The sequence below is a fragment of the Suillus plorans genome, assembly GCF_016647745.1.
Source record: "Suillus plorans strain S12 chromosome Unknown HD556scaffold_61, whole genome shotgun sequence".
Classification (NCBI taxonomy): Eukaryota; Fungi; Basidiomycota; class Agaricomycetes; order Boletales; family Suillaceae; genus Suillus; species Suillus plorans.
In genome coordinates this window covers 82,534-110,370 of record NW_024537445.1, presented here as the reverse complement: position 1 = coordinate 110,370, position 27,837 = coordinate 82,534, and the positions used below count along the sequence as shown (strand labels likewise).

At 47.7% G+C, this 27,837-nt stretch overlaps 12 protein-coding genes across 12 annotated transcripts; 7 read left to right on the top strand and 5 right to left on the bottom strand.

Annotated features, from left to right (window-relative positions):
- Positions 1 to 692: 692 nt before the first annotated feature.
- HD556DRAFT_1447213 (uncharacterized protein) lies at positions 693 to 2,024 on the top strand (the record flags this gene model as incomplete). Its single annotated transcript, XM_041307227.1, has 3 exons — positions 693 to 1,463; positions 1,518 to 1,850; positions 1,905 to 2,024. 3 exons carry the CDS (start codon positions 693 to 695, stop codon positions 2,022 to 2,024), a joined length of 1,224 nt encoding a protein of 407 aa, XP_041156271.1.
- A 133-nt stretch (positions 2,025 to 2,157) lies between these two features.
- HD556DRAFT_1399355 (uncharacterized protein) lies at positions 2,158 to 4,005 on the bottom strand. Its single transcript, XM_041303789.1, has 7 exons — positions 3,783 to 4,005; positions 3,661 to 3,724; positions 3,260 to 3,603; positions 3,031 to 3,207; positions 2,630 to 2,977; positions 2,404 to 2,577; positions 2,158 to 2,351 (listed from the first exon to the last, which is right to left on the bottom strand). Exons 1-7 carry the CDS (start codon positions 3,960 to 3,962, stop codon positions 2,238 to 2,240), a joined length of 1,401 nt encoding a protein of 466 aa, XP_041156270.1. The 5' UTR covers positions 3,963 to 4,005; the 3' UTR covers positions 2,158 to 2,237.
- A 758-nt stretch (positions 4,006 to 4,763) lies between these two features.
- HD556DRAFT_1447211 (amino acid permease-domain-containing protein) lies at positions 4,764 to 7,426 on the top strand (the record flags this gene model as incomplete). Its single annotated transcript, XM_041307226.1, has 13 exons — positions 4,764 to 4,833; positions 4,887 to 5,235; positions 5,288 to 5,395; positions 5,447 to 5,681; positions 5,737 to 5,911; positions 5,960 to 6,132; positions 6,183 to 6,255; positions 6,307 to 6,484; positions 6,530 to 6,709; positions 6,759 to 6,966; positions 7,016 to 7,157; positions 7,190 to 7,227; positions 7,277 to 7,426. 13 exons carry the CDS (start codon positions 4,764 to 4,766, stop codon positions 7,424 to 7,426), a joined length of 2,079 nt encoding a protein of 692 aa, XP_041156269.1.
- Positions 7,427 to 8,594: 1,168 nt separating this feature from the next.
- Positions 8,595 to 9,075, top strand: HD556DRAFT_1244165 (uncharacterized protein; the record flags this gene model as incomplete). The annotated part of the gene is made up of 4 exons (XM_041298423.1): positions 8,595 to 8,642; positions 8,694 to 8,728; positions 8,788 to 8,808; positions 8,865 to 9,075. The coding sequence occupies 4 exons, from the start codon at positions 8,595 to 8,597 to the stop codon at positions 9,073 to 9,075; spliced, it is 315 nt and encodes a 104-aa protein (XP_041156268.1).
- HD556DRAFT_822538 (BRO1-like domain-containing protein) lies at positions 8,939 to 12,434 on the bottom strand. The gene is made up of 5 exons (XM_041311731.1): positions 12,142 to 12,434; positions 11,577 to 12,088; positions 10,380 to 11,528; positions 10,026 to 10,327; positions 8,939 to 9,978 (listed from the first exon to the last, which is right to left on the bottom strand). Exons 1-5 carry the CDS (start codon positions 12,326 to 12,328, stop codon positions 9,243 to 9,245), a joined length of 2,886 nt encoding a protein of 961 aa, XP_041156267.1. The 5' UTR covers positions 12,329 to 12,434; the 3' UTR covers positions 8,939 to 9,242.
- A 128-nt stretch (positions 12,435 to 12,562) lies between these two features.
- Positions 12,563 to 13,031, top strand: HD556DRAFT_1447208 (uncharacterized protein; the record flags this gene model as incomplete). The annotated part of the gene is made up of 5 exons (XM_041307225.1): positions 12,563 to 12,610; positions 12,660 to 12,672; positions 12,726 to 12,747; positions 12,800 to 12,849; positions 12,901 to 13,031. 5 exons carry the CDS (start codon positions 12,563 to 12,565, stop codon positions 13,029 to 13,031), a joined length of 264 nt encoding a protein of 87 aa, XP_041156266.1.
- Positions 13,032 to 13,176: 145 nt separating this feature from the next.
- Positions 13,177 to 13,460, bottom strand: HD556DRAFT_1447207 (uncharacterized protein; the record flags this gene model as incomplete). Its single annotated transcript, XM_041307224.1, has 2 exons — positions 13,177 to 13,316; positions 13,382 to 13,460. The coding sequence occupies 2 exons, from the start codon at positions 13,458 to 13,460 to the stop codon at positions 13,177 to 13,179; spliced, it is 219 nt and encodes a 72-aa protein (XP_041156265.1).
- An 882-nt stretch (positions 13,461 to 14,342) lies between these two features.
- Positions 14,343 to 15,649, top strand: HD556DRAFT_1399306 (ClpP/crotonase-like domain-containing protein; the record flags this gene model as incomplete). Its single annotated transcript, XM_041303788.1, has 9 exons — positions 14,343 to 14,436; positions 14,483 to 14,554; positions 14,602 to 14,623; positions 14,678 to 14,810; positions 14,870 to 14,921; positions 15,039 to 15,110; positions 15,164 to 15,208; positions 15,256 to 15,337; positions 15,389 to 15,649. 9 exons carry the CDS (start codon positions 14,343 to 14,345, stop codon positions 15,642 to 15,644), a joined length of 828 nt encoding a protein of 275 aa, XP_041156264.1. The 3' UTR covers positions 15,645 to 15,649.
- Positions 15,650 to 16,657: 1,008 nt separating this feature from the next.
- HD556DRAFT_1433807 (uncharacterized protein) lies at positions 16,658 to 17,745 on the top strand (the record flags this gene model as incomplete). Its single annotated transcript, XM_041305260.1, has 6 exons — positions 16,658 to 16,687; positions 16,739 to 16,775; positions 16,825 to 16,890; positions 16,937 to 17,382; positions 17,433 to 17,540; positions 17,599 to 17,745. 6 exons carry the CDS (start codon positions 16,658 to 16,660, stop codon positions 17,743 to 17,745), a joined length of 834 nt encoding a protein of 277 aa, XP_041156263.1.
- A 437-nt stretch (positions 17,746 to 18,182) lies between these two features.
- HD556DRAFT_1244174 (Chloroperoxidase) lies at positions 18,183 to 19,215 on the bottom strand (the record flags this gene model as incomplete). Its single annotated transcript, XM_041298424.1, has 4 exons — positions 18,183 to 18,411; positions 18,464 to 18,677; positions 18,733 to 18,936; positions 18,993 to 19,215. The coding sequence occupies 4 exons, from the start codon at positions 19,213 to 19,215 to the stop codon at positions 18,183 to 18,185; spliced, it is 870 nt and encodes a 289-aa protein (XP_041156262.1).
- A 2,883-nt stretch (positions 19,216 to 22,098) lies between these two features.
- Positions 22,099 to 23,982, top strand: HD556DRAFT_821959 (uncharacterized protein). Its single transcript, XM_041311730.1, has 13 exons — positions 22,099 to 22,449; positions 22,558 to 22,596; positions 22,649 to 22,681; positions 22,742 to 22,838; positions 22,894 to 22,922; positions 22,978 to 23,008; positions 23,062 to 23,094; positions 23,146 to 23,222; positions 23,276 to 23,330; positions 23,386 to 23,403; positions 23,461 to 23,472; positions 23,523 to 23,633; positions 23,685 to 23,982. Exons 1-13 carry the CDS (start codon positions 22,399 to 22,401, stop codon positions 23,945 to 23,947), a joined length of 849 nt encoding a protein of 282 aa, XP_041156261.1. The 5' UTR covers positions 22,099 to 22,398; the 3' UTR covers positions 23,948 to 23,982.
- Positions 23,983 to 24,798: 816 nt separating this feature from the next.
- On the bottom strand, positions 24,799 to 26,703 carry HD556DRAFT_1399260 (peptidyl-prolyl cis-trans isomerase). The gene is made up of 7 exons (XM_041303787.1): positions 26,218 to 26,703; positions 26,080 to 26,167; positions 25,993 to 26,030; positions 25,858 to 25,943; positions 25,692 to 25,806; positions 25,358 to 25,627; positions 24,799 to 25,307 (listed from the first exon to the last, which is right to left on the bottom strand). The coding sequence occupies exons 1-7, from the start codon at positions 26,339 to 26,341 to the stop codon at positions 24,910 to 24,912; spliced, it is 1,119 nt and encodes a 372-aa protein (XP_041156260.1). The 5' UTR covers positions 26,342 to 26,703; the 3' UTR covers positions 24,799 to 24,909.
- Between the last annotated feature and the right edge of the window lie 1,134 nt (positions 26,704 to 27,837).

Here is a 27,837-nt window from a genome sequence, read left to right as displayed (position 1 = left end):
CCAAAGTCATAATGTAACAACAGGCCAGACTTACACGTTTCTCATTTCCGGCTATAGCATTCTGATAATATCTCTCAGATCTCAGTATGCCTCTGCGGGACCGGTTGGTGCATTACCTCAAGAAGCTCTTTGAAGTGTTGTAGGAGACATGGTTCACACTCTCTTTCGGACCACTGCATCGAACAGTCCACTGGTCAGGAAACAATTCGTGTTCGGGTATGTTTATTGAATATGCTTAGTATATCGCCCTAAAGAACAATAAGGTCCTGGGATCCAGAATCCATGCAATCTTGATCAAACCATCTTTGTTCGTTTCGCTCAGTCACAATATAATTTGAAGGTCAAATTTGTGGTGTAGCAGTGGACCTCAGTGTGGTTCCATGTCATCTCATTGTGTGGCGTGAGTTCATCTCTCCTTCTTTGATAACAGCATTGACTCGTCACTGCACTACGCATTGTGTGCGAGCTGAGCCACAAGCTAAGCGGTGCTGTTGTGTCCTAGCTATTCTCATTACCACTGCCAGTTTTGACAATATGCCTCGCGTTTGTATCCCTCCCTCGTTCCACGACGCCCGATCCACAACCAACCAATCTACCACACCCACACCCACATTCAGACATATAAACCGCGATGCAGCTCATACTCATGGTCTTTCCAACATCACACCCACTGTCGATTGCCTCGTCAAATCATGCCGCTCAACACCCTACCATACCATGTTTCATCCCAATTTCCCAAGCCGTTCGAGAAGAACTCCCGGCGGCACCTCCTTCAAATTGACTTGGAGATCAGGATACGCAACATGATGAAGTTACTTCCGAATAGCCCTGGTGTTCTCCCTCCGCCAAGCACTACTATTCGTAACGCTTGGAATCCTGAGCCCAACAAGAAAGTCAGCACGAAACTCATCTTGCCGCAGGCGCGCGGGGATGTTATGTTCCTTCGCACGCCACCAACCACAATGGACGCTTCTTTCAGTGTCGGCAATGATACTTCATCTCTTATACGTGAGACATGCACTCCTACTTCGCACACATGCAACACAAACGGTGTTTCCTCGAGCAAGGTTGCTGGACGTTATCAGCACAAGACAAATGAAAAGTTCTCACTCAAAACCAACATTCCTGAGCAAAGATTGCCTCCGAGCGACCAGCACCCTGCACGCCTCGCAGACACCGAAAACAATTGTGTCACGCAACCTGGCAAATCCTCGATCTATGCGAAAGGGTTCAGAAAAATTGTCGAAGCCAAAATGGAAGAACTCCGAGTTCATGGATTGGATTTCGTTGTCGAAAGTCTGCTGACCGACGGAGTGCAGAATGTTGACTCAGCGCTGCTTGTTTCTATGGTAGTGCAAACGATGTTAATCAAACTGACGAAGGAATCGCCGAAACAGATAAAAGGTCTCGAGAGGATCTTACGCGTGCGCGCTATGAACATGTTTCGCCTACACTGGAGATCAGTTGAGTCCTTCTCCGCTGATTGATAAAACAGGGGCACTAAACGTCACTCTTAGGACGGCAACTGGAAGAACATATGCTCCACATCTGGTCAATACTCTGCCCTCACCCTGACGGGCGTAAACAAAGCTGGCCTTCTTGGATCACTCTTCTCTGCTAATATCGTCACAGCTGAAGACATCGCCATTTGCTTGTTCGTGCTATTAGAAGACATACACTTTGACCGTCTGTGCGCCATACACGCCCTCCTCTTATACGCAGACAACAGATTGTGCGATCCACAAAATCTGCCAGTATTACTCAAGCTCAAAGAAAAGTTGCGCGTCGTCGATCCGTTAACTAACTTGTGTCTGTGGGGTCCCGTGCCACATTCCCAAGCCCTCGTCCAGGTAAGCATTAGAACTTACTGTAGGTGCGACTTTGTCTAAACAAATCTTTTGTAGAAAATCTTTGATATCATTGAAGGCTGGATGGTTGACATTGTTCGGGCATACAAGCGCGAACAAGGTCGTGTTTTTGCGGGATCATGCCAACTTGGACGCCTCCTTCGGAGGCCAGTGTAGGGCCACGACTCCGTAGAATGAGAAACGAAGCCTAACGCTCGAGGTCTGGATGTTATCGCACAGGTTGCGCTGACGTATTGTAAATATATAATGTACCTTCATGTTTGTCTGTTCTCTCGATCCAATCAAGTCATATTTGTATACCAATGTTAAATTCAAAAGTAGTTCATGAGCATCCTTTTGGTGTGGTAGGTGAACATGTAGGCAGTTTATTTACGCCCCTCGAGCGACAAGAAATTGTTCCGGTATATCCGGATTCTCATAACGAGTGAGGGCAGGTACGGTGTATAATTCAGCCTTGTCGTTCATCCGCACCTCGCGTCGTACCTTGCGCTCTAGTTAATAACGAAGGTATTGTTTTGACTAGAAAGGAACTCACATTCCAAACCCTTGTATCGCATCCAATCTGCGTCACTGTTGCAGGACATTGTCGGACAATGCGCAAAGCATCATTCATCATGGACCGCTCTTCTGTTTCATCTGCTTCACGATAAAAGTTGACATGAATCGCGCGGAGGTTACGAGCAGCAGCAAAACAACTGGACACATCATCCTAACAGGTGCGGATGAGAACTTCAGCTCACAACAAAACACAAGCTGCGCACCAAATTGTGCCGCGTGGTGACGACAAACAGTTGCTCTAAAACGGAGCATCGGGAACATATGTCGTGTAATGCACCCAAACTAATTGTCATCCGGTCAATAGAAAATCGCTTGAGGCGCGACCCATGCATCGTGACAATGGTTTTCCAAAAATTGTCCGGGACAACCACTTTAGCGGTTGGCGTCGTAGCATAAACTTGTAATATTTCTAATGGTGCAGTGGATAGCAGTTCCGTTACGTCATCCGTCCATGTCTGAAAGGGTGTCTCAATATGAACTGCCAAAGTGATTGATCTGAGACGCCTAAACGCCTGGTGCTCCTTGCAGATGTGGTTGAAGCTGGTCATATCCTGCTCGATACAGTCAGCAGACGCGTAGTGAGGGCGAAAGGTTGAAGACTCACAAATGCTGGGGAGAGCCTCTCGAGTCCGATACTGGTGAGGCCATTATGATTGGTTGATACAATTTCACCAATGCCTCTATGTGTCACCTTTGGACACCCAATAATTGATAATTGATCCAGTTCGGTCATGCTAGGAGCGAGAGATTCCAGTAAGGTATCGGTGATTAGACTCGATGTCTACAAAGGGGAATGAGATCAATTAGTTCAGTCGCTCCGATCCTTGTCATACCTGACAGATGATAGTAAGGTTCCGAAGGGTTGGACCTGTAGCTGATATCCAGGAGGGAAGAATTTCAATAACTTGCGCGCTCGGCATTATGAGTGATATTCTAGACAGTTTGGAGAATCGTGAAAGTATGTTAGGATCATAGTTTCCGCTATCCTTTCCGTTTATCTCGAGTTCTTCGAGTTTGGGGCATTGGTGGAGAGCCAGGAGAATCGGCAATTCCAACGAGCCATCTCGAGTCCAGGCACACGATCTCAGGTTGACACAATTCCTTATTCCTCTTGTGCAAAGATCCAGGAGGTCGCTGTAGGACGAAGAAGAGAGTGCTTTTGGGAAGGCTCTTATCTCTGTATAATGAGGTTAGTAACTGGGCTAATTGGTGTTATTAACTGGTCTGGGCTCACCGAGACGTGAAACGTAACGTGCAAGACGAGGACAATTTGAAAGTGTCTGAAACAGCAGAACGACCTATTCTGAACGTGAATAACTGCGATTTTATGCTATGAACATTGTGATATAGATCCACCTTTGACTTGGCCTTTGTATGCCATGCGTATATGTAAACGCGGCGGTAAAGCCTTTGGATGGCAAACTCGTTGAATGACTTATTGACCAAACATAAGAATGCAAGATGTTGGGCTCTGACTATGGAATCAAAGATTATAGGCAGTAGTTCGAGAGGGACGTCATCAAAGCTGAGGGTCATATGTAGTAGGAACGGAACTGTGGTGGTAGTAGTGGCAGTGTACTGGGTTATGTAAAGCGGCGCGGAAGCCCCTGCTTCGCAGATCACATGCAGCACTACAAATTTCACAATAAGTCAGTACTAGTTCCCAGCTATACACCCGGGCTCATTTGTTCGACTGTTTTATTGCCTTTGAAGCTGGCCAGTCCGGTTCCCACGCATCAAAGTATACATGGATTCGTATCCGCCTCGGGAATTACGTTTACCGGTCACCAGCGTTTACCTATACTTAGTGGCCTTATCTGCGGAAAGAAGTGATGGTGGCGGATTCGATCACTAGCGAGCAGCAGTTGCCGGTAATAACCCTGGCGTCAACTCGTGCTCGAGGACACGTCGGGTAATAACAAGAATCGAGTCATCGCACCGCGTCGTTTGTGGCGCGGGAAAGTGTTCGAATAAGGCAACTTTAGAATTTGGAAATTTTGTACTGGACCCGGGCATATGCATTGCATTGGCAAACAAGGGACCCACGGAATCACGGATATAGGCCCGCGCAAATCCCCGAATGCTTGAAGATGCACCGTGAAGTTCATTGGGTGTAGTGTCTCAACCCTGCCGTATATATGAAATCGATAAGAAAAATTGGGGTCACCTCACGACCGAAGCTCTATTCGCCTCGCTGTTCACGAGCGCATCCGTCCAGCCCAGGCTAGGGCACTTACGTTACTCATACTACCGAGCCAGTTCTCTGGCTGCTTCACTGTCGCAGTCTGGCTAAATAGGGGACCCCCTCGTCGATTCATTACTGTAAACGCGATCCAGATGTCTGAAAAGGAATGCATCTCACTCGTACCTCTGCATTCTAGTGAAAACTCCTCATCTCGTACAAACTGTGAGTGGCATAGTTGAACTGATGTTTCAGTGACCTCGCTGACAGCCAGCAAGACTCCAGAACAAACTTAGGCTCGCTCGTTGCCACACCCCCCTTGTTCAACCAGTCTCAATTTGACATTGTTCTCCGGCGGCAGTATTCTCGTCAAGAAGGAAAGCCAAAATTTACGGCTGTTCCCTCGAGATTTTTGAATCTCACCAATGATTTTGAGTTTGCTGGCTGGGGTTCTATCTCTCATCTCACCCTCGTACAAGAAGATATACATCAGGGTGACGTTGAACTGACTTCATTCAGAGAACAGCAGGTTCTTGGGCAATTTACAGCCAGCGCGCTTGCGGCCAATGACATACTTGGCGGTGTATTTTACACTCTCCCAAGCGTCGTCGCTCTCGCTGGTGTCTAGTGAGCTAATTTTGCAATCAACATACATTTGAACACGCTCAACTACTTCCAGTTCTCCTATTTCGCTATTTGTGGCAGCTTTAACTTTATTTCTTTGGCGTCCCGTCATGGAAGAAATGGCTTCTGCTCTTCCAATTAGTGGGGCTCCCTACACCTACCTGTATGTTGTCTTTGCTTCTCAATAGAAATATTTATGACCATTTACCACCAGGCTCAATGTATCTACAAAATCTGTGGCTCTTTTTGGGGCAGCGCTCCTTCTCTTGGATTTTTCAGCCACAGCAGTAGTTTCAGCTGCAACTGCCACATCATATCTTGCAGGCGAAGTCTCGCTACCATTTCCAGTCTATGTCGGCGCTGCCTTTGTTTTCGTGTTATTTACTGTCGTCAGCCTTTCGGGCTTGAGAGAAAGTGCTCGCGTAGCAACTGGTGTGCTGGCAATGCACGTGAGTTCTGATGTTTCTTACTGTCTACCTACTTTTGATCATATGTCGGAGCAAGGTTGTGGTAATGATCATGCTTATCGTAGCTTCTGTCATTGCTTGGGGCAGAGGTGGGATGGCTCAGTTCAGATCCAACTGGTCGTTGGGGCACGTCGGATTGTCTCCAGCAGCTATAGCCCGACAGGTGTTCAATGGCGTATGTATAGGGATGCTAGGGTTGACTGGATTTGAATGTAAGTGTTCCCACTCGCAACCTTACAGTGTAATGTAATACAGCTTAGGCGCACCCTCATATACGTCAAAAATGAAGCAGAACTGTTATCCCAAGGTTCTGCGCAACCTGCATTTATCTGCACTTGTCCTCACTAGCGGGGTGATGCTCCTTGTTATGGCATTATTGCCTCTCGACGTGGTCGAGAGTGGCAACAATATCCTCAGTTTGTTGGCTCAAAAGGTGTGTACGCTTGCAATTTTCGATGACTACGTGTGATGCTGAAGGACCAGGTTGCAGGACGGTGGTTACGAATAATGGTCGTAGTTGACGCTGTTGTTGTACTTTGTGCGGGTGTGCTTACAGGTTCGTGAACCAGAATTATGCCTCGTGATTCATACTCATGTCGTATTTCAGGAATCTTGAGCGCTTGCGAGCTCCTTGTTCAGCTATCATGTGATCTCATCCTTCCTCGCGTATTTCTTGCTACGGTTCCAGCGACAGGCGCCCCTTATGTCGCAGTTATTTCATTCATTGCATTCAGTGCATTGATATATGCAAGCACGGGCGCAAACCTGATCGTGATATCCCAGATGTATGTCCTCAAATTCAGCAGTATCAACATTCTGACATTGAACAGGTTTGCGATGGTGTGGTTGGCTGTTATGGCGCTCTTCCCAGTCTCCCTCTTACTCCTCCGTTTCTCACGACCTCGACTTCCGCGTGCATCCCAATGTTCACTGTTTGTCGTCGCTGGTGCTATCAGTGTCACTGTAACCGTAGCGGCAGGCAACGTGGCCATAGATCCTACCATAGCAGGGTAAGGCACCTACATCTTGTTGCGATATTTTGCTAAATCGCTGCTTTAGATGGTTTGCCCTGTATCTCATCATCCTTCTCGTCTTGTTCTACACGTCGCAAAATAAGGTGACTATATTGCGATGGGTATACTGGGCATATGACCAGCTTCCCTGGCTACATAGGCGGCAGTTTACCAAAGGGTGGGGTGACAGTCTGATCCGGCATATGAGAAGCCTGCGTAGGCAGGAGGTTTGTTTGCTTGTTAAAAGCGACGAGGTACGTGCACCGAAGTAGAGGATGAACATTACTAAAATTGTTTCTGAAGATCAACAACTTGTTCAACATGATTCTCTACGTCCAACGTAACGAAGAAACATCACATTTGAAGATAGTGCACTTTCATAGCGGAGACATACCTTCGGAGATGGAGGCCAATGCGAGAAGCACGTATATCGTGCTACATTTATGTCCGTGATCCTGACAGTATTTTTGTTTTTAGTTCTGGATGAAGCATTTCCTGAAATTACTGTTGATCTGGTGCGCGAACAATGGTCTTGCTTAGCGCTTAATGTCTGACTTCTGGCAGATGTTTGTTGAGGGTCAATTTGATCCAAAAAATCTGGCCGCCCTAGCGCACCATTTGAAGATTCCACGGTCCCTCATGTTCATGAGTAGCCCAGGTCCAAATTTTCGGTATTCCGTGGCAGAACTTGGAACGCGCATTATTTCGATCTAGCATCATACAGGTCGCATTAACATGAAACTCGGTGCTGCGATAGGACGCCGCCCTTGGATAACAAGCACTTTTTTGATACTTGTAGATCGTCTGCTGTACAGTAGGGGCAGTTGTCTTTGATCTGGACAACAGTATGGATATATTTGTGAACAGTGTGTAGAGATATATCAATAAGTCATTTATGATATCTGTGGAGCTTGTTATGATGGTTGCGATTCGTTAAGTTGAGTGCCATGTTAGCAACGTACCCGCAAATTATGGTCAGGGCCAAAAAGCTGAATACCGCTTTGAAGTTTGTACAACATAGCAGTAACCAATACGTTCTCGACTGTCATCAAACACAAATAGGGAAATTGGATATTGGATATTGAGGGGGGAGTAAAGCCTCGGACATGGCTGGAGAAATGGCATTTACCAATCAGCTAGCTCGCCGCTAGGCCCCGAGGAAGCATAATTGAGATTGGCAGCGATGCCTATATCAATACGGAGACATCACCGCACTAGGGTTGTTTGATGCAAGCTTTACCCCCAGAGTCCACGTGGAATAGCCCCAGAGTGGCTAGTCTGAGTTCCCTGACAGAGCGCCTGCTGTCAATGATGGCCCTGACGCATTGAACAGCGAGGTAAAACCTGGCATGTTCGTGGAAACCGTCTTTCCGAGTCAAATAGGCCCTTGCGTATGGTGGACCGGCCCAATGCCTCAAGAAGAACCGGTCCACCGCGGCAGTAGAAGACTGTGACGTTTCCTGAGCGATGTTGCCATTGGCCTTCTTGAGAAGTGCCTGCCAGCAGCGAGAGCCTTCAATGCCCGTTCATAATGGATATATCTGGGTAGCTAAGAAGTCAGGCCTCGGCGTTAACAGCAACCTCGTACGGACTCGGAGTTGTGGATGATATCATGGTCTATCATTGCAGTGTCATGAAGAAGTTATGTCAAGAAGCAGTACATATTGACCGGGTCATCGTTTTTCATGGACTGTCTCCTTGACTCAGGGTCTTGTCGGCGCCGCTTGTCGAGGACTCGTGAGTCATCGTCGTTTTGCCAACTTGAACGTTGTCGTCGTTTGCTTCCAATGCCAGTTGTCGTGACGTATTTGGCTTCGATGATCGTGCTTGCACTGACAAACAACCGTAATACTACTAACACTCTGACTTTCATCAGTCACATATGTCGTTCGTGGCTGGCTCCCTCGCTGGAGCACTTGTGATGGGTGGTGTACGTATTGTCCCAAAAATTAGGTTTCGTCTAACCGCTCCATTACTTTAGATTTACCATGGGTTTTCAAACTTGGTGCAAACCAGGTGAGCAACCATCCGTTTGCAAGAATTCAAGACAAACCTGTTCATCGTTCATATTACAGGACTGCCCAGCATCGTGCCGAGTTCGTCCATATCCCAGCTTTTTACCTCTATGACGCCAACTAAACATGTCACACAGTATCCATGTCCTCTCGGAGCGTATCGCTAACGCCTCGACTACAATTCCCTCTCCTCCGCCTGCATCTATGCGTATAACGCATCATCCGCTAACATCACTCATTCAGTCCAAGTGGAACGAAGAGGTTGCTGGTTTATTCGGAACCGCCTGGCGGTGGGAGCAGCGTGCAGTGGAGTTGGGGAAGAAAGTTATGTATGGTGGCGACTCATGATACCAACTCCCACCAGGCCAGGCATTAGACTAATAATCGATGACGCCAGCAATCTGCTCAAATTATATTTCGGCGACATGCGCTCCGCACTCCATTACTTTGCATCCCCAATGAAACCTCCTTCCTTCCAAGCGTACACACTTCAGTTCTATCAGAATCTACGTAAATTATCGTCTTCCATAACCTTGGTAATATTGCTGAGTGTCATGACCTTGTGAAGGTGGCGGAGGCGGAGGCATGTTCTGGTACTGTGAACCCTGCTGGATTGGCTGTGTCTGAGGAGGATATTGCCGCCATGACTGTGGCGGAGGCGGAGCTTGCTGGCCATATGTCTGTGGAATCTGTGGATTCGCAGCGTACTGCGGTCGTGATGGAGGTGGTGGCGGTAGGGAAAAGGAAGACTGCCTTTGTGGTGAAGCCGAATGCGTTTGCTGCCGTGGAACCGGAGGGGCGGCGCGTGGAGTAGAAAACTGAGACCCAAACGCCCCCAGGCTTGCATATGGATCACTTGGCGTGTTTGGTGACACTGGATTTGTGTACGCTGGGCGTGCAGGTTGTTGTGGAGGTGGTGGGAGATTCGAATATGCATTGATTGACTGGGGTGGAGGAGGGAATGTGGAGTACGACGCCTGTGGTGGTTTTGGTGGAGGAGATGCTGGATTCTGACTTCCTTGCAGATTCATAGACGCGAAGGATGAGTCCAGAGATGGGGCAGCACGCCGCGGCGGCGGTGGTAAGGGAGGTTTTTCAGCAGGCGTCTGGGGTACCGCAAGTCGCTGCTGGATATCCGCTTGCCCCACAAGTCTGTCGCGTTCCGATCGACGGTCGGTGATAAAGGACTTAACGCTAACAGTAAGTGTAGTACTCAGGTCAGTAAGTTGCTGGTAGAACTGCAGTCCTTTCCTGAGCCAAATTTCAGATACGATGAATGGGGAAAAGAGTACACATACGTCAACCCATCCCTGACCTCCATATATCCATCTCTCGCATTTGAGAACCTGCGTACGGTGTCCTTCTTCCGCCGCTCACGCTCATCCCACTTCTTTGCGCCAGGTCCACGCCCAGCAAGGTCTCGTAAGTTCTTCCACAGTCCCTGGATCTCCTTCAACACGACTTGCTGATTGTGCACAGTGGTTCCAAGACGTTGTTGGTATGTCCGGAACTTCTCGAGTTCTGCGGCGAACAGCGATTGCTCAGCGCCAGGGTTACGGCGATTCAAAAGCAGCAGGTGCGAGACGTCATCAGCTTGGATCTATGTGGGAATAATATCAGTTAAATCCAAATAATATTATTGTGTACATTACCTTGTCTTTTAGTTCTTTGAGTACTTCACCTCGCTCGTAAGCAATTTTCTTCAACCGTCCCAGTCGCTCCTCGATTTCGGTAGTATACTGTCTGATTCTGACTCGTTCCTTTTCATCGTGCGCCTCGGCACCGATGTCAAGATCTAGCAGGCTTTCTGAAGGGGCATCACGTTGGGCGCTAGCGCGGAAGACATCCTCGACGTCAGGTGATAGCAACAGTCGAATGTCAGATTTGAGTGATTCCCAGAGCGTCGATACCTGTTGGTCGGATACGGCGGCAGCGTCTACAGCACCTAGATGAGATTTCAAGTCTTGCCGAATAGACTTCGTAAAAGATGCAGATGGTTCTTGTGTCCACAGGTGGTCGTACTTGACCCGCATCGTCTCGCACTCTCTTGATTCAACATCAAGGTCCCGCGAAATACTGTCCAGTTCTGCTTTGACAGCCTCCTTGAGACGAGCCATCTGTTGCAAGAGTATGTCGATACCCTCCCTGTCCTCCATGACGTTGATATCCTCTCGCCAGCGGCGTACATCCAGGGGGATCTCTTCCTCCCCACCTAAGCTACCCTCAGCCATTGCCTTGAACCTTGCAAGTCCCGACTGCACTCCCATCGCTTCCAGTGCACTGCGCACCTCGACCTCGGCGCTTTCTGCGTTCTCAACCTCTTTGCGCACAAGCTTTGCCTTCTCCTCAGAATACACGCTGGCGCTCTCGTGCACGCTCAACGGAATTAACTTGACGAAGATATCTGCGCCTATAACATTCTGAACGTCTGGTGCGCGATACACCTCTTGAATGGAAATAGGCGTAGCGACAACCGCTTTTTCGATAGCAGGTAGTGCATCGGCAGATGGAAGGACAGCATTGTAGATGAGATCATTATCGCGCTGCGCTTCGGTCTTGCGGTCTGTGCTCAGTTGAAGCTGTACCTTTGTACGTTCGGAGATGGAAGGCCCAGCATCTGCGGGAAGCGTAGGTGATACGTGGGCAAATAAAGCAGAAAATGATGCAGCAGAGCGATTAGCCTCTTTTGCTAGAGATTCAGCAAAGGTGAACCGTACGAGGGCCTCGCCGTAGGCCCCCGCTTTATTGTCAACTAGACCGCGATAGTATTGTGCGATAGAGCCGAAGTGTTTGGACTTTATCTGCGTAAAATGTCAATGTTAATCTCGTGTTTCAATATATGGAAATACCTGGATGAGAGTGATCCAGTTGCGGTCGAATATGCCCTTACCCATAAAATCTTTCACCTCCTCGCTCAGGGAGGTGTACATGGAAGCAGACTGGGAGGCAATCTTGGCTATCAACGTGGGTGCCTTCTTCTCGTCGATGCATTTTTCCAAAAATACTTCTGTAGCCTGCGCCATGATTACTCCCACCAGAAACTTGATCACCTCCCGGCTGAGGTCAGTCGAGGGGGCATGCAAGAAATTCTCGTTAATATATGTGAGCATGCCTGCGCATGTCTTGAAGTAGTAAAAGGCTAGTTTGAGCCCCTCTGGATCGGACCTGTTCTGAGAAGCGGCAATGGCGGAATGCGTAGCTGCGATCTGGAATAGAACAGAGGCCTTCTCATACGCAATAGCTGTCTGCGTAGTCAGCTTGTTCGTGAAAGCATCATTCCACGGGAAGTTGACTCGTATCTCTGGGAAGCGCATCTCTAAGATCTCGAGTTGCCCAAAGTACTTGTAGAGCAGATCACGACCTGGGAAGTAAAGTTGTGAATGCCCCACGATCGTGATTGCTTGAGCGACGAACCTGTCATATCGCTGCCTGCTCCCTTTACAGCGTCTTGCCTGCAGCGTTGCAGCGCTTGGCACTCCTGTGCATAATTGTCTGGGTTCTCGCCGAAAGACTTGGCAATGAGATTGCGTATGGGAGCTGTCCAATCGACGTCCCCCGTCGTCTTCTTGGGGATCGCTATCATGGGCGACTGGTGCGCCATGTCTGAGAACTAATATACCTTGGAGTGTTCCTAGATGTACACTCAGAGCCTGCAGAGTCTATACAAGGGCGGATTGTGTTAGGCTATGATTCCATGAAACTGCGCATATGGCTCGCTCCTTCGGAATGCGGCATGCAATAATGGATTTTCGACCCCCACGAGAGGGGTTGTGTCTTTGCCGTTTCCGTCCGCTGTGGCAACCAGAGCTCGGGACCGTCATCTCATACCAAAGCCATGTCGTCTGAAAAAGCGTCATCAAGCGAAAACATTGTTAGCCAGAAGGTGTGTTTTTATAGTCAAACACAATGTTCGAAGCTAATGGTCTTTCAAGTATGACAGGTGTCGTATGTGCTTTTATTGTTCTGGGTTGGAAGAGTCGACTGACTGCGTCCGCAAGTGGCCGATCTCTTGGTGAAGGCGTGAGTCTTGCTTTGCATTTGCAGTTGGTATGAATATCTGAAATTTGTGCAGCGGTGTAGGCTTCAGCGTTGGAGTCGTTGCATCCGTCATTCTTTTCCGAAGTTTGTGTCTTGCTCTATTTTCTCCGCATATTTTAACCTTATACGTTACAGGACGAACATGGCCCATTGCTCTTTCAACAGGCTTCGGTATAGGTGCAGCGTACGCAGACTGCGATCGCTCATTCAACCCCGCACGCATCTCGGGAACACGCATAATATCTCAGACAGACGAGAGCAAATGATATCGCTTGACATATCACTCGATAGTATTGCGGAGAGCACTACACAGAGCCAACAGTATGATCGTGAGCCTCGAGGACTTGGCATTATTTTACATAGAGCGCCTTCGCACACCCTTCCACCTTCCATAGTTCACAACGCAAATGTTCATTCCCCTTTTGACCAGCGTTCACTCCCGGCATGCGAGCTTTCGGGCAGTAATTCATTGGTTGTAGAAAGAGGTTGTGGTGCCTCCCTAGGCAGTGTTCTTCGAGGTTTTCCGAGCATGAGACGCTCGTAGAGTACGTCTGCAGACAATTGAAGGTAATATGAGTGACCGGAATGAAGTTTGAAACATCGAATAATGACGAACATGCTGTTGCTGCCATGATGGGAACCGTGACGATGATGGTGCGGAGCCTGCGAGCTTGAGGAGGTAGCTTCTGTGCCATTGCGCAACTCTTTAGATTGCAGCACACTTAGTACCGATTCATGGTAGTTGTGAAGCCTGTCCAGACTCCAGAAAGAAATGTTATCCCCAAAAAGGCTTATACGTCACGTTACTGTGAGTTCTGAGCGTAAATGGCAAATTCAAAATTCAATATTCAAGATTCAAACCCAGAATTACCAGTCCGTCGATCAACAGCTCGCCTCATACGGGCTAGTCGCCAGTCTAATCAAGGGTCTACCCCCTCAATAAACTCCAAATCTGTAGGTCCCCGCTACAGAGTATTTTAAACTCACACTGCGTTTTTAGGACCACTCACACCACGACATAATCTTACCCTGGGTCGCGGCTCCGTCGTCCACCCCTGTTCAATACTACATAGTACCCCTCCTGCACTTTACGGATCCCCCGTATAGACCACGTTCGCATACTTACGTGTTTCTATACTAGGCACTAGAAGTTGGACGAAGTTTACATCATGAGCCGAATCTCTGGGTCTGACAGGTTTGACACTGGCACTTACCGCAGGGACAGCGGTGCCTCCTTATCTTTCAATATCAATGTACGACGGACAACTGGCTTCCAATGCAAATACCATCTTTTCAAGCTTGCACATAAAATTTGCCACGGGGGGCTCATCCGTAGATTTCGAACGAGCTACGCACGGCAAAGGTATAGTCGTCGTGGTTGACGGCTATCGATGAAACCGATTATTCATTCCCTGCATGTGTATTCGGGACACGACCCATCAGAGTCTTTGCTAACGATTATGCTGATTGCAGTGCTTTGTATGGTCATGCAACGATTTTTTTCCCTTATATATTACGATATATCGCAGTTGAGTTGTCTTTGAATAATTCTCGCTTTCTTAGACGCCATCTTAACCATGCCTGCAGGTAAAATCTCGGTGAACGTTTCTCAGGGAATTGCGACGATAACCTTGAATGAACCTCGCCATCTGAATGCGCTAACACTAGAAGGTTTGTGGTGTGCTCAAGCAAACTACGTTGACTGAGTAACTTTCAGACTATGACGCATTTGCCAACTCTTTACGGGCCATCGATAAAAGAGAAGATGTTGTAGCAACTGTATGGCAAGGCAAGCAAATTTTCAGGAATTTCTTAGATCAACTTATCTTTGCACAGCAAATGGGAAGTGGTTCTGTGCGTAAGTCCACAGAGCAAGCGTTTCGTTGCTTCTAGTGCTTACTGTTCCGGAAAGTGGCTCGGACCTGACGCAGACGATGGCAACGACAGGCAGGAACCGTGACGTTCCGAACACTCTGACTCAATACTCGATGAGGGATTACCTCGTCCATGAGGTAGTGGCTGCTAACACGGATTGCACACACGCCGTACGTTACAATCCTTACTTTTCCATAGTGTCGCCGACCGATTATTCCTATCATGAAAGATCTATAGTCACAGCAAAATTCTTGTTGCAGCACTGAATGGGCCGGTGATAGGTATGCAACTTCCTTAATATCTCGCAACCGGGTTGAGTGACGACCTCGAGGTTAGGTTTAACAGCTGGTGCGTTCACTATAAATTCTATGCGCGCCATCTCTGATCGGTCTTCGTAGCTTTCCTTGGTAACTTTGATTTCATATATGCCGTGCCAGAGGCCTGGTTGAATGTTGGCTTGTCATTGCTGGGTATGCGCGTTTGATTGTTTCCTTCGATACACGCTGGAGACTCACCCTCCCAGGCATTGCAACGGAAGGAGGGGCTAGTGTTTCATTTGTCAACCGCAGTAAGCGAATTCATTGCCATATGACCTTTTCTCATGATATTGTCAAGTGGGAATCGCCAAGGCAAACGAGGTTCTTATTCTTAACAAGAAGATTAGTGCATCAGAGATGCTTGAATGCGGATTTGTCAAGTACGCGTTCCCACATCCGACCTTTCCTCCCCCATCCTGATAATGATTTAGCAAGATTTTTCCATCGAAATCAACAGAAGAATTCCACTCTGCGGTTCACCAACACCTCAAGAAGGAACTCGATGGTTTAGTTCCCGCCTCTATCTTTGCCATCAAAACCCTCATCAAAGCTGGGTTGAACGAGAAAAACGACTTCCACGCCGTGAATCTGCGAGAAAGTTATGCTCAAGCGGAGAGATTTAGCAGTGGAATACCTGCTGAGCGCTTCAGCAAGATTGCCAAGAAAGAAATCAAGCATAAATTGTGATCTATGTATGTATGTTTGCCCTTATCATGTTACCGACCAGCGCACCTGACTGACCAGTGACCAGATGTATACCTGGCTTTTCTAGTCGTTTACCCCTTTCCAACGAGAATATGGTGATTTGTACGCAAGAAGATCCCGAGAAGATGTAATATATTTGCATGATTTTTTTCTTCAAGATTTTTGCAGCGATTGTGATTCCCGCCCTCGAAACTATCATGCTATCATGACCAGCAGCCGCCTGAGTGGGTCTGCTACTAAGCGCGTAGACCAGAAGTTTTACCACAATTCTTGGCCTTTCTTGGATTCTGGAGCACGTTAACCATTGCGGTGTTTACACACATCTGCATGGCGAGTTACAGCATAGAACCTAAGGGAAATGATTCCCAAAGCTATCAAGCTCAAGTCAACATTTGTTCGTATCTTTGTGTTCTATATCAAGTGCGTATTTGCGATTAGTCTTGTCGTGCGGGGCATCAGCGCTTCAGCACTCCGGTCAGAATACAACCGTAATGGTACTTTCAATCTATCCACTTTCTAACAACTGTTATTGGTCACCAATGGCTCGCATGCGGGGGCGGCACTGGCAGCATCACCCTTCGTTGTTGAAACGTTGATGGGTCATTAAAATTTCGTGTCTCCTGATTCATAGAACCAACCTTCTCATTCCGGTCGGGCTCAACCATGTCATCAATGTGATCATTCTCTTCTTTAACATCAGTGCTGCCAATAGTGATATATATATATATATCGCATCCTGGACACTCTACGGTCCCGCGATGGTCCATAGAACGAAAGGCGCCGCATATATTCGAAATGAAATAAAGATGCTGGGGGTGTCTCCCCCCTTCAGTTTAATCTATTTGATTTTATTCAATATTCGTTCCAAAATGGACCATTGTCCACGAGGAGATCTCCGGGGTCCTCGTCGATTTGTGTCTCCAGAAGTCCCTGGACATACTAACCCTCTTCTCGTCAATACCGCACCCATTTGGCGCTTTTCTACGTGAGGCACCATGGCTTATGTCGCTGTCGACGCAGACGATGTGAGTAGCATCTACTATTATAAGATTTCTCACCGTGTTAATGGTCCATAGCGACTAGAAGAAGGACCAGAGGGTCTCGAGTTCAAATGTGAGCACGTTTGTCTCGAAGTGCGTAAACAGATATTCAACCTAAGCAGCTTTCCTTGGAACAGACGCGAGAGCAGAGCAACGAACACAGTCCGGTGCTTCAAACCTTGACCGAGGTACGTCGAAAATTCTGCCGCATCTTCTCCCCTGACGCGTATCCAGGATATCTTACAGATCACACCACGCACAAAGGCCCATCTGGGTTCTGGACAGTCGATTACTATCAACCATACTTTGACGTTGATACTTCGACTGTCTTGAAACGATGCTATACGACGCTCCTCCCCACTTCACCTTCCTACCTGACAATTCTTACACCCAGCGCTGACCTATACGGCCCTTTCTGGATCCCAACCACGCTTATACTGGCGTTATTTCTGTCTTCGTCACTTGCAGCAAGCATCTCGTCTTACCTTTCTGACCCGGGAGCTGCGTATGAGTATGACTTTGGCCTACTTAGTCTGGCAGCAACGATCGTGTATATATACACGTTTGCAGTACCTGTTCTCCTGTGGCTCGCGCTACGCTACTTTGGCGTTGGTGAATGGGGCGTAGCGGAAGCACTTGGTGTTTGGGGTTATTCGTTATTCGTTTGGATACCGGTTTCGGTAAGGACACAACTTAGGTGCACCGTTTTTGAGTAACCGTTGTCCTGCAGATACTATGCGTCATACCCATCTCTATTTTACGTTGGGTTCTAGTGGGACTTGCGTTCTGCTTATCAGGGTACTTCCTGGTAGCGAACGTGTACCCAATATTGGCGATGGTATGGTCATATCCCTCGCCTGATTTAGTTTTGTTGAGATTGTTGACAACTCTCTTAGGCCGATGCAAAAGCTACTCGCTTACTGATAATTGTAGTCGGCGTGCTGCATGCAGCGTTAGCGTTGACATTCAAGGTGTTGTTCTTCAGCTACTACGTCGTGCACGATATTGGGCCTGGAGCAGACCCCATACGGAGATTCATATAAAGTGCAGTTGCGCTGGTCTTTGATTAGTTTCGTTGCAATGCATAATCTTTTTCACCAATTTCGTGAAATGACAAAGAGCGGACTACATCGCAACGACCGTCACCGTCTGGTATTTGATATATATTCAATGCTAATACACGTCAATGAAAGATTTACATACACCAGACCTACAAACTTTGGAGTCGTTCGTTGGGTTTACAATGCCAGATTGTCAAACTTGCCCCATCCACATTTTTCCATGTTCCACGAGTACTAGCAGCGAATTTTGACGACTTCACCTCAAGCGATGGGAAAGAGTTTGAGTTTCCGGGGCATCAACATACATCATCCAATATACAAGAGCATGTACTAGCAGCAAGTCATGAACGCAACGTAATGTCGTCAGTGGTAAGATGTGGGGAATAATGATGACATGATCCAACGTCTTTTGAGAGATCTTAAACCGAAGCAGTGCGATGACGTGCTGCTGCTTCCTGCGCTGCTTCCGCCCAATCCCTCTCGCGCACACCGAATTCAACTGCCAGTACGGTCTTGTTGAAGTGTGTGAAAGTCAGTCCATAGGGTTCGCGAACACGTGACTCCCAGCCTTCTGGAATACGCTCGTGAAGAACAATGCTACGCAGGTCCTCTACACGGCCTCCAAATATTGTGAGTAGTGTTGACGAACTGTTGCAAAACGTTTAGCGTGCTTGTAAACGAATTACGTAATGACACATACTTGGCGCTACCGAAGACCTTGTGGAAGAAGCTGAGCGAGAACTCGTTGTTTGTTGCACGCGCTACTGCGCGACGCTTGCCGAGAATGCTCGAGAGGTCTTTGGTGGTAAGGACTTCGTTGCCATACTGGTCCTTGCCGGTATTTGCCGCAAGCAACTCCTCGATGAAGGGTATGTGTTTCGTCGATTGGTTTGGTTCAAGGGCAGTGTCAAGACCTGAAGATAATTTATTCAATATGCAAGAGCCAGACAAGTATGGGAGATTACTCACGGAAAAGAGATGCGTCATGTTCGATACCGTTATGCAGGTCGAGTTCTTCCAAGTCAAAGGTATCATTACTGTAGCTTTTCTTGAGCATGCGAGCGGCGAAATGAGGCACATAAGAGCAGAAGGAAGGACCGAAGTTGTAAGTTGTCCGGATCTGGTGGTTAAGTTCGACAAATGAGATGTTGCGTCCGCTGCGTGGGATGATGCCTGCGTTTCAATGTAAGAGATCTATGAGCCTTATTGTGTGGGGAATCGAGACTAACCGTGATTGGCCATCGCATTGAGTGCTGGGCATGAGCAGCGGGAGTCACCTTCCTGAGCAGGCTTAAACTCGGGCCAGTGCCCTCCATAACCTGGGTGGCCCTCGGGCGTGACGTGCCCGATGCGGCGCTTCCTCCTCACGAGATTGGAGAGTGTAAGGAGCACATCCCAAGACATGACCCCAGCATCGAAGAAAAAGTTAGACACGTTGGAGAAGACACCCATTTTGCTGCAAGGACGTGGATCTGAGGTTGAGGGACTTCTTTGCTAGCGGCATGGTGCCCAAGCATCACGATGGCTTTATAGGATGGTCTGAGAAGGTTACGTATAACTGGAATTTAGTAGATGGTACCTCAAGTTCAAGGTGAACTCTGTCTATTATTTTCCTTTTACCGACCCGGAGTGTAATATTAACGCAACATGTGGTTTGAGGGTTACTCTGATCGGCCTCGAGGCTCGTGATGGAAGAAATCCAAACGCCTGATGGGTCTGGTATAGCACCGCATCTGGCAGTTGCTGACCCCTGACCAATATTAATTATTTAAATAATTTCTGCGGGACGGGTATTCGGCCGCCGATTTACAACCATCCATGGCGAATCGGCTCCCAACAATTGCCCTTCCGATATTAATTTCGGTTCCTCAAAGCTCCCGAAAACCTGTAACCAACTTTGAATTTTTGTAAGACCTCGAGAACTTCTTGACCAGCACCAAGTTGTCAATATTTGCTCACGTGAACGGCAACGACGATTCAAGCTCAAGGTCGCCACCCTCAACTCGGGTTGTTCATTGCCTATCTCTTTAATGCTACCCGGTGCCATCCGCGCTCAAATCTAACTCAATTTCCTCAGTGCATGTACATGCCTCGTCCATTATTTCGCTGCCTTCGGCCTTCTCCGGTGATTGACGCTTTTGGTGCCCACCTCTTATGGTCACCATCATCCTTCAACTCCGCCCCGCCTTCCCTTCGCCAAACTCACTCTATGTTATACCGCCGATAACACTGACCAGTCACTTTGTCACTGAGTTGTTCAATATCGATGGGTATCCTGCCTTAACCTTATACACGAGCGGAAAATACCTTGCCAAGCGGTGTTGGAGGTCTGCCTGTACATTCCGACGTAAGTAGATCGAGATTTTCCGGGAAACACAAGCCCCTGAAGGCATCAAGTGGCAAAGACCCTAAAGTTAAACGTTAAACGTTTAGGCCCCGCCCTCGCTCTGTATGTTCTACCACGTTCGCATCACTCTTTTCAAGCATATGGCCAAGCTAGCTGCTTCGCATGTCCCCAACCCCTCCGCGCATCTACAGCCTACGGACATCAGAATGGCTGTGTGCCTGCTGTCACAATCCAAAAGGCACTAGGGTTTGAGGGCACCTCTGAAATGGCCGGTCTGGGCCAAATTTAATATCTAAGGTATGACACGGGTAAGGCCTGCCTGGGTTATACCCGCACCCGTCCCGTGGGTACTGAAGTTTTCAGACACCTACTCGGACCCACCCGGGTCAGAGCATCACGGGTGCGGTCAACCCGCATGTGGTACGGATCACCCGCGGGTGGCCAAGTGTATAGTGCGCGGCTACAATAGTGAGTACACGAGTACACATTATTTTCGTCTTTGTTGTAACGAAGATATCTTGGTGGTTATTACCAGGCAGGGAGCGGATAAAGAACTGGCAGGCACCAAAGAAAATGGGCAGTGGGCGGCGGTGGGCGCATTGGCGGATTGATTGGCTTCAAAACATCGAGCGGAGTTAAAACTTTGCTCGGAGTGCCGTTGGTTGCTGTCGTGTCCCAGCCTAACCAGATTTCTATCAGTAGGGTTTGGAATGGTAAGTAAGATGGTTTCTGAAAAATAGCTATAGAGCTGATCTATTTTAGAATACTAATGAGCCGATAAGATATACGGCCAGCCAAATCGGTTCTTTCGATTGACAGCTGCGACCTAGTACTTCAAGTTGACAGCCAGCAAACAGCCAGCTTGGCCACTATCACACGCTTGTCGTTATCTGGTATGAAATTTGCATGATGTCACGGTAAATCATTCCTAACACATGAACTTTGTCGATACGCCAAGGCTACATAAGGCGAAATCCACTGCTTGCGTGTAGGTATGGGGAGCCTGAGTGGAGTTTGGAGCGTGTCCATCAAAGCCCAAGACATGGGCTTTTTGATATTTGACAGCGGTGATGTTCACATAACCATGAAGCGGCCAGTCCGCAGTCCCAGACTTTTCAAAGAATGAAAGATCCGAAACCTCAGAGGTTTCTGCTTCCCTCTGGATGACCTATAAACGCTGCTGGCTAGCGCTAGGGAAATACCAACCCCTAAAGGGTTGAACAACCAATGCTGTGTCGCAGTCCATGTAACGTACCGATCGGATTTTTTCCGGCGCTACGGTAGGTCGTGCCGGTCAGTCAAGAAGACTTGCAGTACATAGTACTACGTGACTATGCGCGATAGGCCAACCAGAAGCGTGGCGTAGAAGTTAGCTGCATGTAGAACGAAATCTGCCGCCGTTTATATTTAGTAGACAATTACTAGTAGACAGCGTACCGAACTAGATCTTCCAAAGTCGGAAGCGTGTCTGACTTCTAGTCACTTCAAGGTTGCGTGATCCTTGCAGCTGTGCAGGCTTGCATACGTGCCCCCGGGAACTCTTTCTGTCTGCTATTTTTGCCATCGCTCGCGGAGGCTTTATGGTCTGGTAATACTAGATTCGATCCGTTTACTAACTCGAGTCTTTTACAAATAGAGATCTGGTCTAGTGACACTTATCAGTGGATCGTATCGAAGGAGGTCTGGCCGGAGACATCTATTCAGCCAAGATAGCCTATGTGTGATAGCCCGGTCCTGCCTTCAAAGCCACGCACCGGGTTCTCGACGGTGCGTAACCGTTATGTCCCACCTGGCACATGGATGTTTGATTCACGCGAGCCAGTTGAATGCAAGATGTAGATGGCAGAGTCTCTGCACAGCAGTTTGTCAGTGAGCAGAAAGTCATTTTTGCAAATGCCTGGATTGTTTCAATGTCAGGTGAGCATGCCGTTGAATTGTTATGAACTTTCTGCTTATTAGCAATCGTAGACATTATGACGTGGAGTGATAGGAAATCGACCCGCAGGATGTGGGATTCACGGTATCATAAGTTACGCGGGGTGCTGAGGCCCTGAGTACTTATAAGGTCCGTGGCATGTTTGCGTCCTATCGTGCTGAGGTGCCTTGAAGCAGTCAAAGATCTTTGACCGGTCGACCCTTGCCAATTGGCATGCTACTTTATCATGGCGCTGTTGCTGAAGGCCTGATGAGTCACGCTTGACCCTGATTGGAATTGTTATATATTCTGCCTACCAGGCGCGGCGCCGTGCTCGACACTACTAGCGCCTCAATCCGACTCTCTCTTAAACATGATGTCACAAACCTTCATTCATCTCTCAACCATCCTCCAGTCCCAGAATGTAAGTGACTGATATTTGTTGACATCTTCGTTTCACTCATATCTATAATTTTGGCACTGACAGTATTTTTTCGGTGCTATTCATTTCGACCATAATAATCTTTCATAGCTGACAGGGTTCGCGCTAGCATCACTAGTGGCTTCTTGGGTGCGCGCTCTTGTCATTTGTCCAGTCGTTATTCATAACCATCTCGTCACAGGTCTACGATTGTTTCCTAACATTGGACCAGGAGGTGATTTCATCTTTGCGAGATATCATAGCATGTCGATCGACAGTCGATTGTTGTGTATAGGTATCTTTGATTCATTGGCCACGGTGGAGGAAAGGAAGTATTCTTTATATCATGACGAGATACCTGCCAGCCTTGATGTTCTCTGTACAATTATGCAGTGAGTCCAAATCGCATGCTCTATCGTCAACTTGCAGCTGATCAGGATACTGAAGTGAACTATCTCCCGAATGAAAAAATTGTGGTGAGTATTAGTCGGAAACAATGTCACCTGCCATCCTGAGGATTCGCCGATGTAGACTTGTAACATTCTACAGTCAATGTGGTATGGTAAGTATTGTAACACTAGAATTTGCCAGTTCCGTTTCAAGTCCGTCCCTCAGGTGCTGCTGCATTGTGCATGGCTGGTGCAGAAGGTATTACGATGTTTATAGTGTATTCACGCAGAATACTCACAGGATCTCCAGGTATCTTCATCCTTCGTACCTATGCATTATGGGGACAAAAGAAATCCATTCTGGGCCTTATGTTGTCAACGGCACTCGTGCGCATACAGTTGAGTTCCCACATTCTGTACTCTGACATACCTCACTTCAGTGCCTGGCGATCTTGAACGTGATGATAGCACTGAAGGTTTGGAACCAGTCGGAACGTGAGTGTCTTGAAGAAGAGCTGCATGTAAATTGCTCAGTGTAGGTCGACGACAGACCAACTATCAGACATAGGTGGCGGTTGTTACTCACTGTCCCACGAGGTTGTATATAATTGGTCACTTCTAGCAGCATTTGAGCTTGGTGAGATCACGAATCTATAAATGTAGTCGAGTGCTCACTTTTTACCTCAGAGGTCATCGTACTCACCATGATTCGTGTATATTGGTCATACCGCGAAAGAAGGTGTCTGCTGCTCGATATCCTTCTACAACACAACATTTTCTACTTTGGAGCTGGGCTAAGCAAGTAGTACCTTCATGACTATCAAAATGGAATTAATCTTTCAATCCTAGCACTATCTGTGATCAATCTTTTAGCCATTGAATGGAAACCCGAATCCAACTCAATATCGGCTGGGGGTCGTGATCCTTTTTTTACGCAGTTCAACTCCTCAAATATGTTTGCAACATTTCAAATCGTCATGCATACGGTCCTCGTTACTCGGATGCACCTACAGTTTTGCAACACCGTTTGCGACTCCCCTGAGCCCGGAACCACATCACACTCTCAATTGACAAATATTGAACTTCAGACGCGTTCGCATTCGAATGCATGATGATTCAATGGAATCTGTACATTTCATTTAGACGTTGTGTTGCAACGAATCCAAGCTGTTGTTGGGCCATCAGGAAAAAGTGACAGATATAGGGTAATATATAGTGTTTGCTAGGCTAGCGAGTAAGAGGTGCATAACATTGCTGGAGTTTACGAACGAAGTTTCTCGGTCGAAAATTATCAGACGTCTCAGAATTGGAGTGCGACTCTTTAAACAACAACAACACTGAAAGAACTTCTCGACCACGACGTTAGAGAAAAAGGAGAATTTCAAACCAAACAAGCAAGTAAGGACAAGGAGCAACTCGTCCGACCCGCTGCGTCACCAACATAGTAATATTTCTTGCCTCTTACTATACTACTATGTACTACTAGGGGCAGCCCTACAAGCGGTGACCTTCGGTTGTTGCTTTATTACGAAAGCAGACTTTTGTACACTAGTATATTTGCACTAATTTTCTTCGTCTCCTCTTGAAACTCGACGGCCTTTGACACAGGTCATATAGTTGACCAATGAGCAAAAGGATCTGTTCTGAAATCAAGAACTGTGCGAGAGCGGCGCAGTCGCAGAAGAATCTGTTTGCGTTTCACCGTCCAACAGGAGTAGTAAAGATGAAAATAAAACGTGATTCGTGGGATACAGTGGTTCTTGAGCTTTGTGGAGAGAAGAAACCACGTTCGAGGCAAGCGCGAGCCCGTTAGCCATTGTGTGCGCCGGGAAAAGAAAAGCGAGAGTTTCGTCAGTGTCTGTTGAATTCACAGAATAGGCCCCAACGTACGATTGCCGTCACCGAGAAGTTCTGTTGGTTCCTGTGAAAATAGCATGGGCAGCTTGGGTGGGACAACAGTGGGTAACAGGAGGACAATGTGGATTCCAGTGAGAGATCAAGCGTTCACAGTAACACAAGGAAACGCTAAATTGTCTAGCCAACTGGTATTCTTCTAATATTCATATAAACCAGTCTACGAGAACAGTTTCTTGTATGACTTTTTCTCCCTCTCCCTTTTTTCCCTCTTCTTCTGCCTCACTTTCGCGAGTTCTCCCAGGATCGCCGGGTCTTCGGGTGCAAGCTGACTAGCAGCAACAAGATCCGCTTCAGCTTCGTCTTCCTGCTTCAGAATTACATGCGCTGACGCCCTACGATAAAGGGCCTTGGCTTTATCTGGGTTACTCAGCTGTAGACGGTCCAAAGCTCGCGTGGCATTCTTCACTGCAGTTTCGGTCGCTGCTGGTTGTGTGCGTAGCGCAGCGAGTGATGAGTTTAATAAGAGGGGTGCAAGAAGCGATTCATAAGAGTCCTTAAGCTCCGGTGGAGAATTTTCTGGCAATTCGGGATGGACGTCTAGGTATCTTACCGATTCTAACATCTTGTTAACAATGCAGGCGAGAGATGTTTGCGGGATTGCTCACTGAGGTACGCTTTGAGTGCGAGTTCTATTTGCCCATCCTTGAAGAGCTTGTTACCGAGCTCACGGATTTTACGCGCAATATCAAGCGCAACTTCGGGGTTCTGCACATCGGAATCGTCGTCTTCAGGGTAGTCCTCGTAGCCGTCACCAACAGTCGTCTCGGAAGTCACGAGGGAGGGGTCATCCGGTGAGAGAACGCCGCAAGCAGATATAACGATAGGGGAAGTGGGGACATCTCCGGACCCAGTCGGGAAATTTTCTATTGTACGGACTACGCATAGCATGGTAAGCAATTCGTGGAAAAGGAGGATAGATGCTTGGGCAATATATCATACCTATTGATTTGCCCTTGATCACTTCACCGAAAACCACGTGCTTGCCATCAAGATGGGATGTTGGATTCACGGTGATGAAGAATTGCGAGCCATTAGTGTCTTTTCCTGCATTTGCCTGAGAAGTAGATTAAAACCACTCTGCTGAATGGAACTGAGGGGATTCTACCATGGACAGTAAGAAAGGTTTCGTGTGTTTCACGAGGAACGCCTCGTCTTCGAATTTCTCGCCGTAGATTGATTCCCCCCCAGTGCCTTTGTAGACGATGAGTTTGTGACATTTGGATGTAGCTTTAGGACGCACCATTGCCCTCCGTGAAGTCACCACCCTGACACATGAACCTGATCCATTGGGTTAGCCTTCATTGTGACACCAGGTGAAAGCTCCTACCCTTTGATTACGCGGTGAAAGCCAGATCCAGCGTAACAAAGGGGTTTGCCAGACTTTCCAATACCCTTTTCACCCGTACATAATGCACCTAGAAACGTCAAGACTATGACACGACTGACAGAGTATCTGAGAACTCACGAAAGTTTTCAGCTGTCTTGGGCACCGAGTCCGCGTATAGCGAGAATACGATACGCCCAGTGGGTTTGCCACCGATAGTGATATCAAAGTAGGCGATAGGGCGCTTTGCAGGTGTTTCAGACATGTTGCGTCGATGGCAAACAAAGGAATTCAAGTAGGGTTTTTGCACAGCGCTTGTGGACGAGGGTTATAGCGGGCCGGGTGCTGTAAGAGTGACGAACAAGTATTTCTGGCAGTTTCGAGAACTGTCTATATGAGATCTGAGTCGATGCGGCCGATATGACCACATCAATTTGCCATCGATACTAGTACTTTCAACTTTTTCTGCTAGTGCCAAGCTCAAGTTCAGAAGCTAGCCGCATTCTACAGATGTCATTCATACGAAAACAGTTCCTATGTAACTCGCGCGTTTCCTAGAACGTCTGGTTCGAGATGGCGCCAATTCTGTCGAAAATTGATCCAATCAGCAGTACTTACATGTCACGGTGCAGTGACACGAGGACAAGTGACAAAAGGCACGTGCGTCGTGCAAGTTGGCTCTGACCTAGCATCGCCCCCTCCACCAAGCCATTATACATGACAATATATGCAGAACATGTTCTTTTTTTCATCTTTAAAAACAACGTACTAGTAAAGGCTCAGCGCTCAGCATCAACGTAACGCACCCAAAGGACTCCGAACCGGTTTTCTGGTGTGCTTTATGTGCAGAAAGTTGATGTGACTTCGGACGGGCATTCAAAGGGTTCCAGCTCCCGGGCACTGGCAGTGGCAATACAGACACTTACCTCTTGACCGTCCTCCCACAACAGCTCACCGAGGCCTCTTACATCATTTATGACCTTCAACTGGCGTCCAATGTCACGGTCGCTTTGCCAGACGGTTGCGAGGCCTCAATCGTGGAACTTTAAGATGGTCCAGTCAAAGGACACTTCACTAGTGTTCAATTTGTCAAGGTAGAATCCTGCTCCAGTACACATCTCATGCAGTGTTGAAATTGAATCAATCACAGGCCTACTTTGACAGAATCGAGGAAATTAACTTAAAGGGTCCTGGGTTACATGCGGTCATCGAGAGTCGAGACTAATCCAATAGCCTTATCACAAGCTGCAGCCCTTGACGATGAACGGAAAGACAAAGGCGGGTGTGGGTGCGGGCCATTGCACAGAATACCATTAAGTTGTTGAAAGATAGCGTTGTTACGCTGCACGAAGAAGGTGTGATTTTTGTGTTATACATGTACATGCAGTGCTAATAAATTGATATCCGGATAAGGAATGGACGCGATCGCAGGTACATTCTGTGATACTGCCTTCCATTTTGCAGATCACAGCTTTTGGGACTATCCTAGGTTCTTACGCCCTGCTGGCTTCTGTCGTTCCTTGGGACGTATGCAGCAAAATCTGGATGGGCCTGATCCTGGAGATGAACTTACTTTATATTAGCCCGGACTAGTCCCGGACTACATGAAAGTGCTCGACAAAAACGCCCTTAAAGACGCTCGTTTTGGAATGCCTCGTTCTTCATCTGCGATATCAAGATAATCGAAGAGGCGTTCAACTCATCTCTTGACATCGTCCGAGCTTTGGGTGCGGAAATCGTTGACCTCGCAGATTTCTTGGA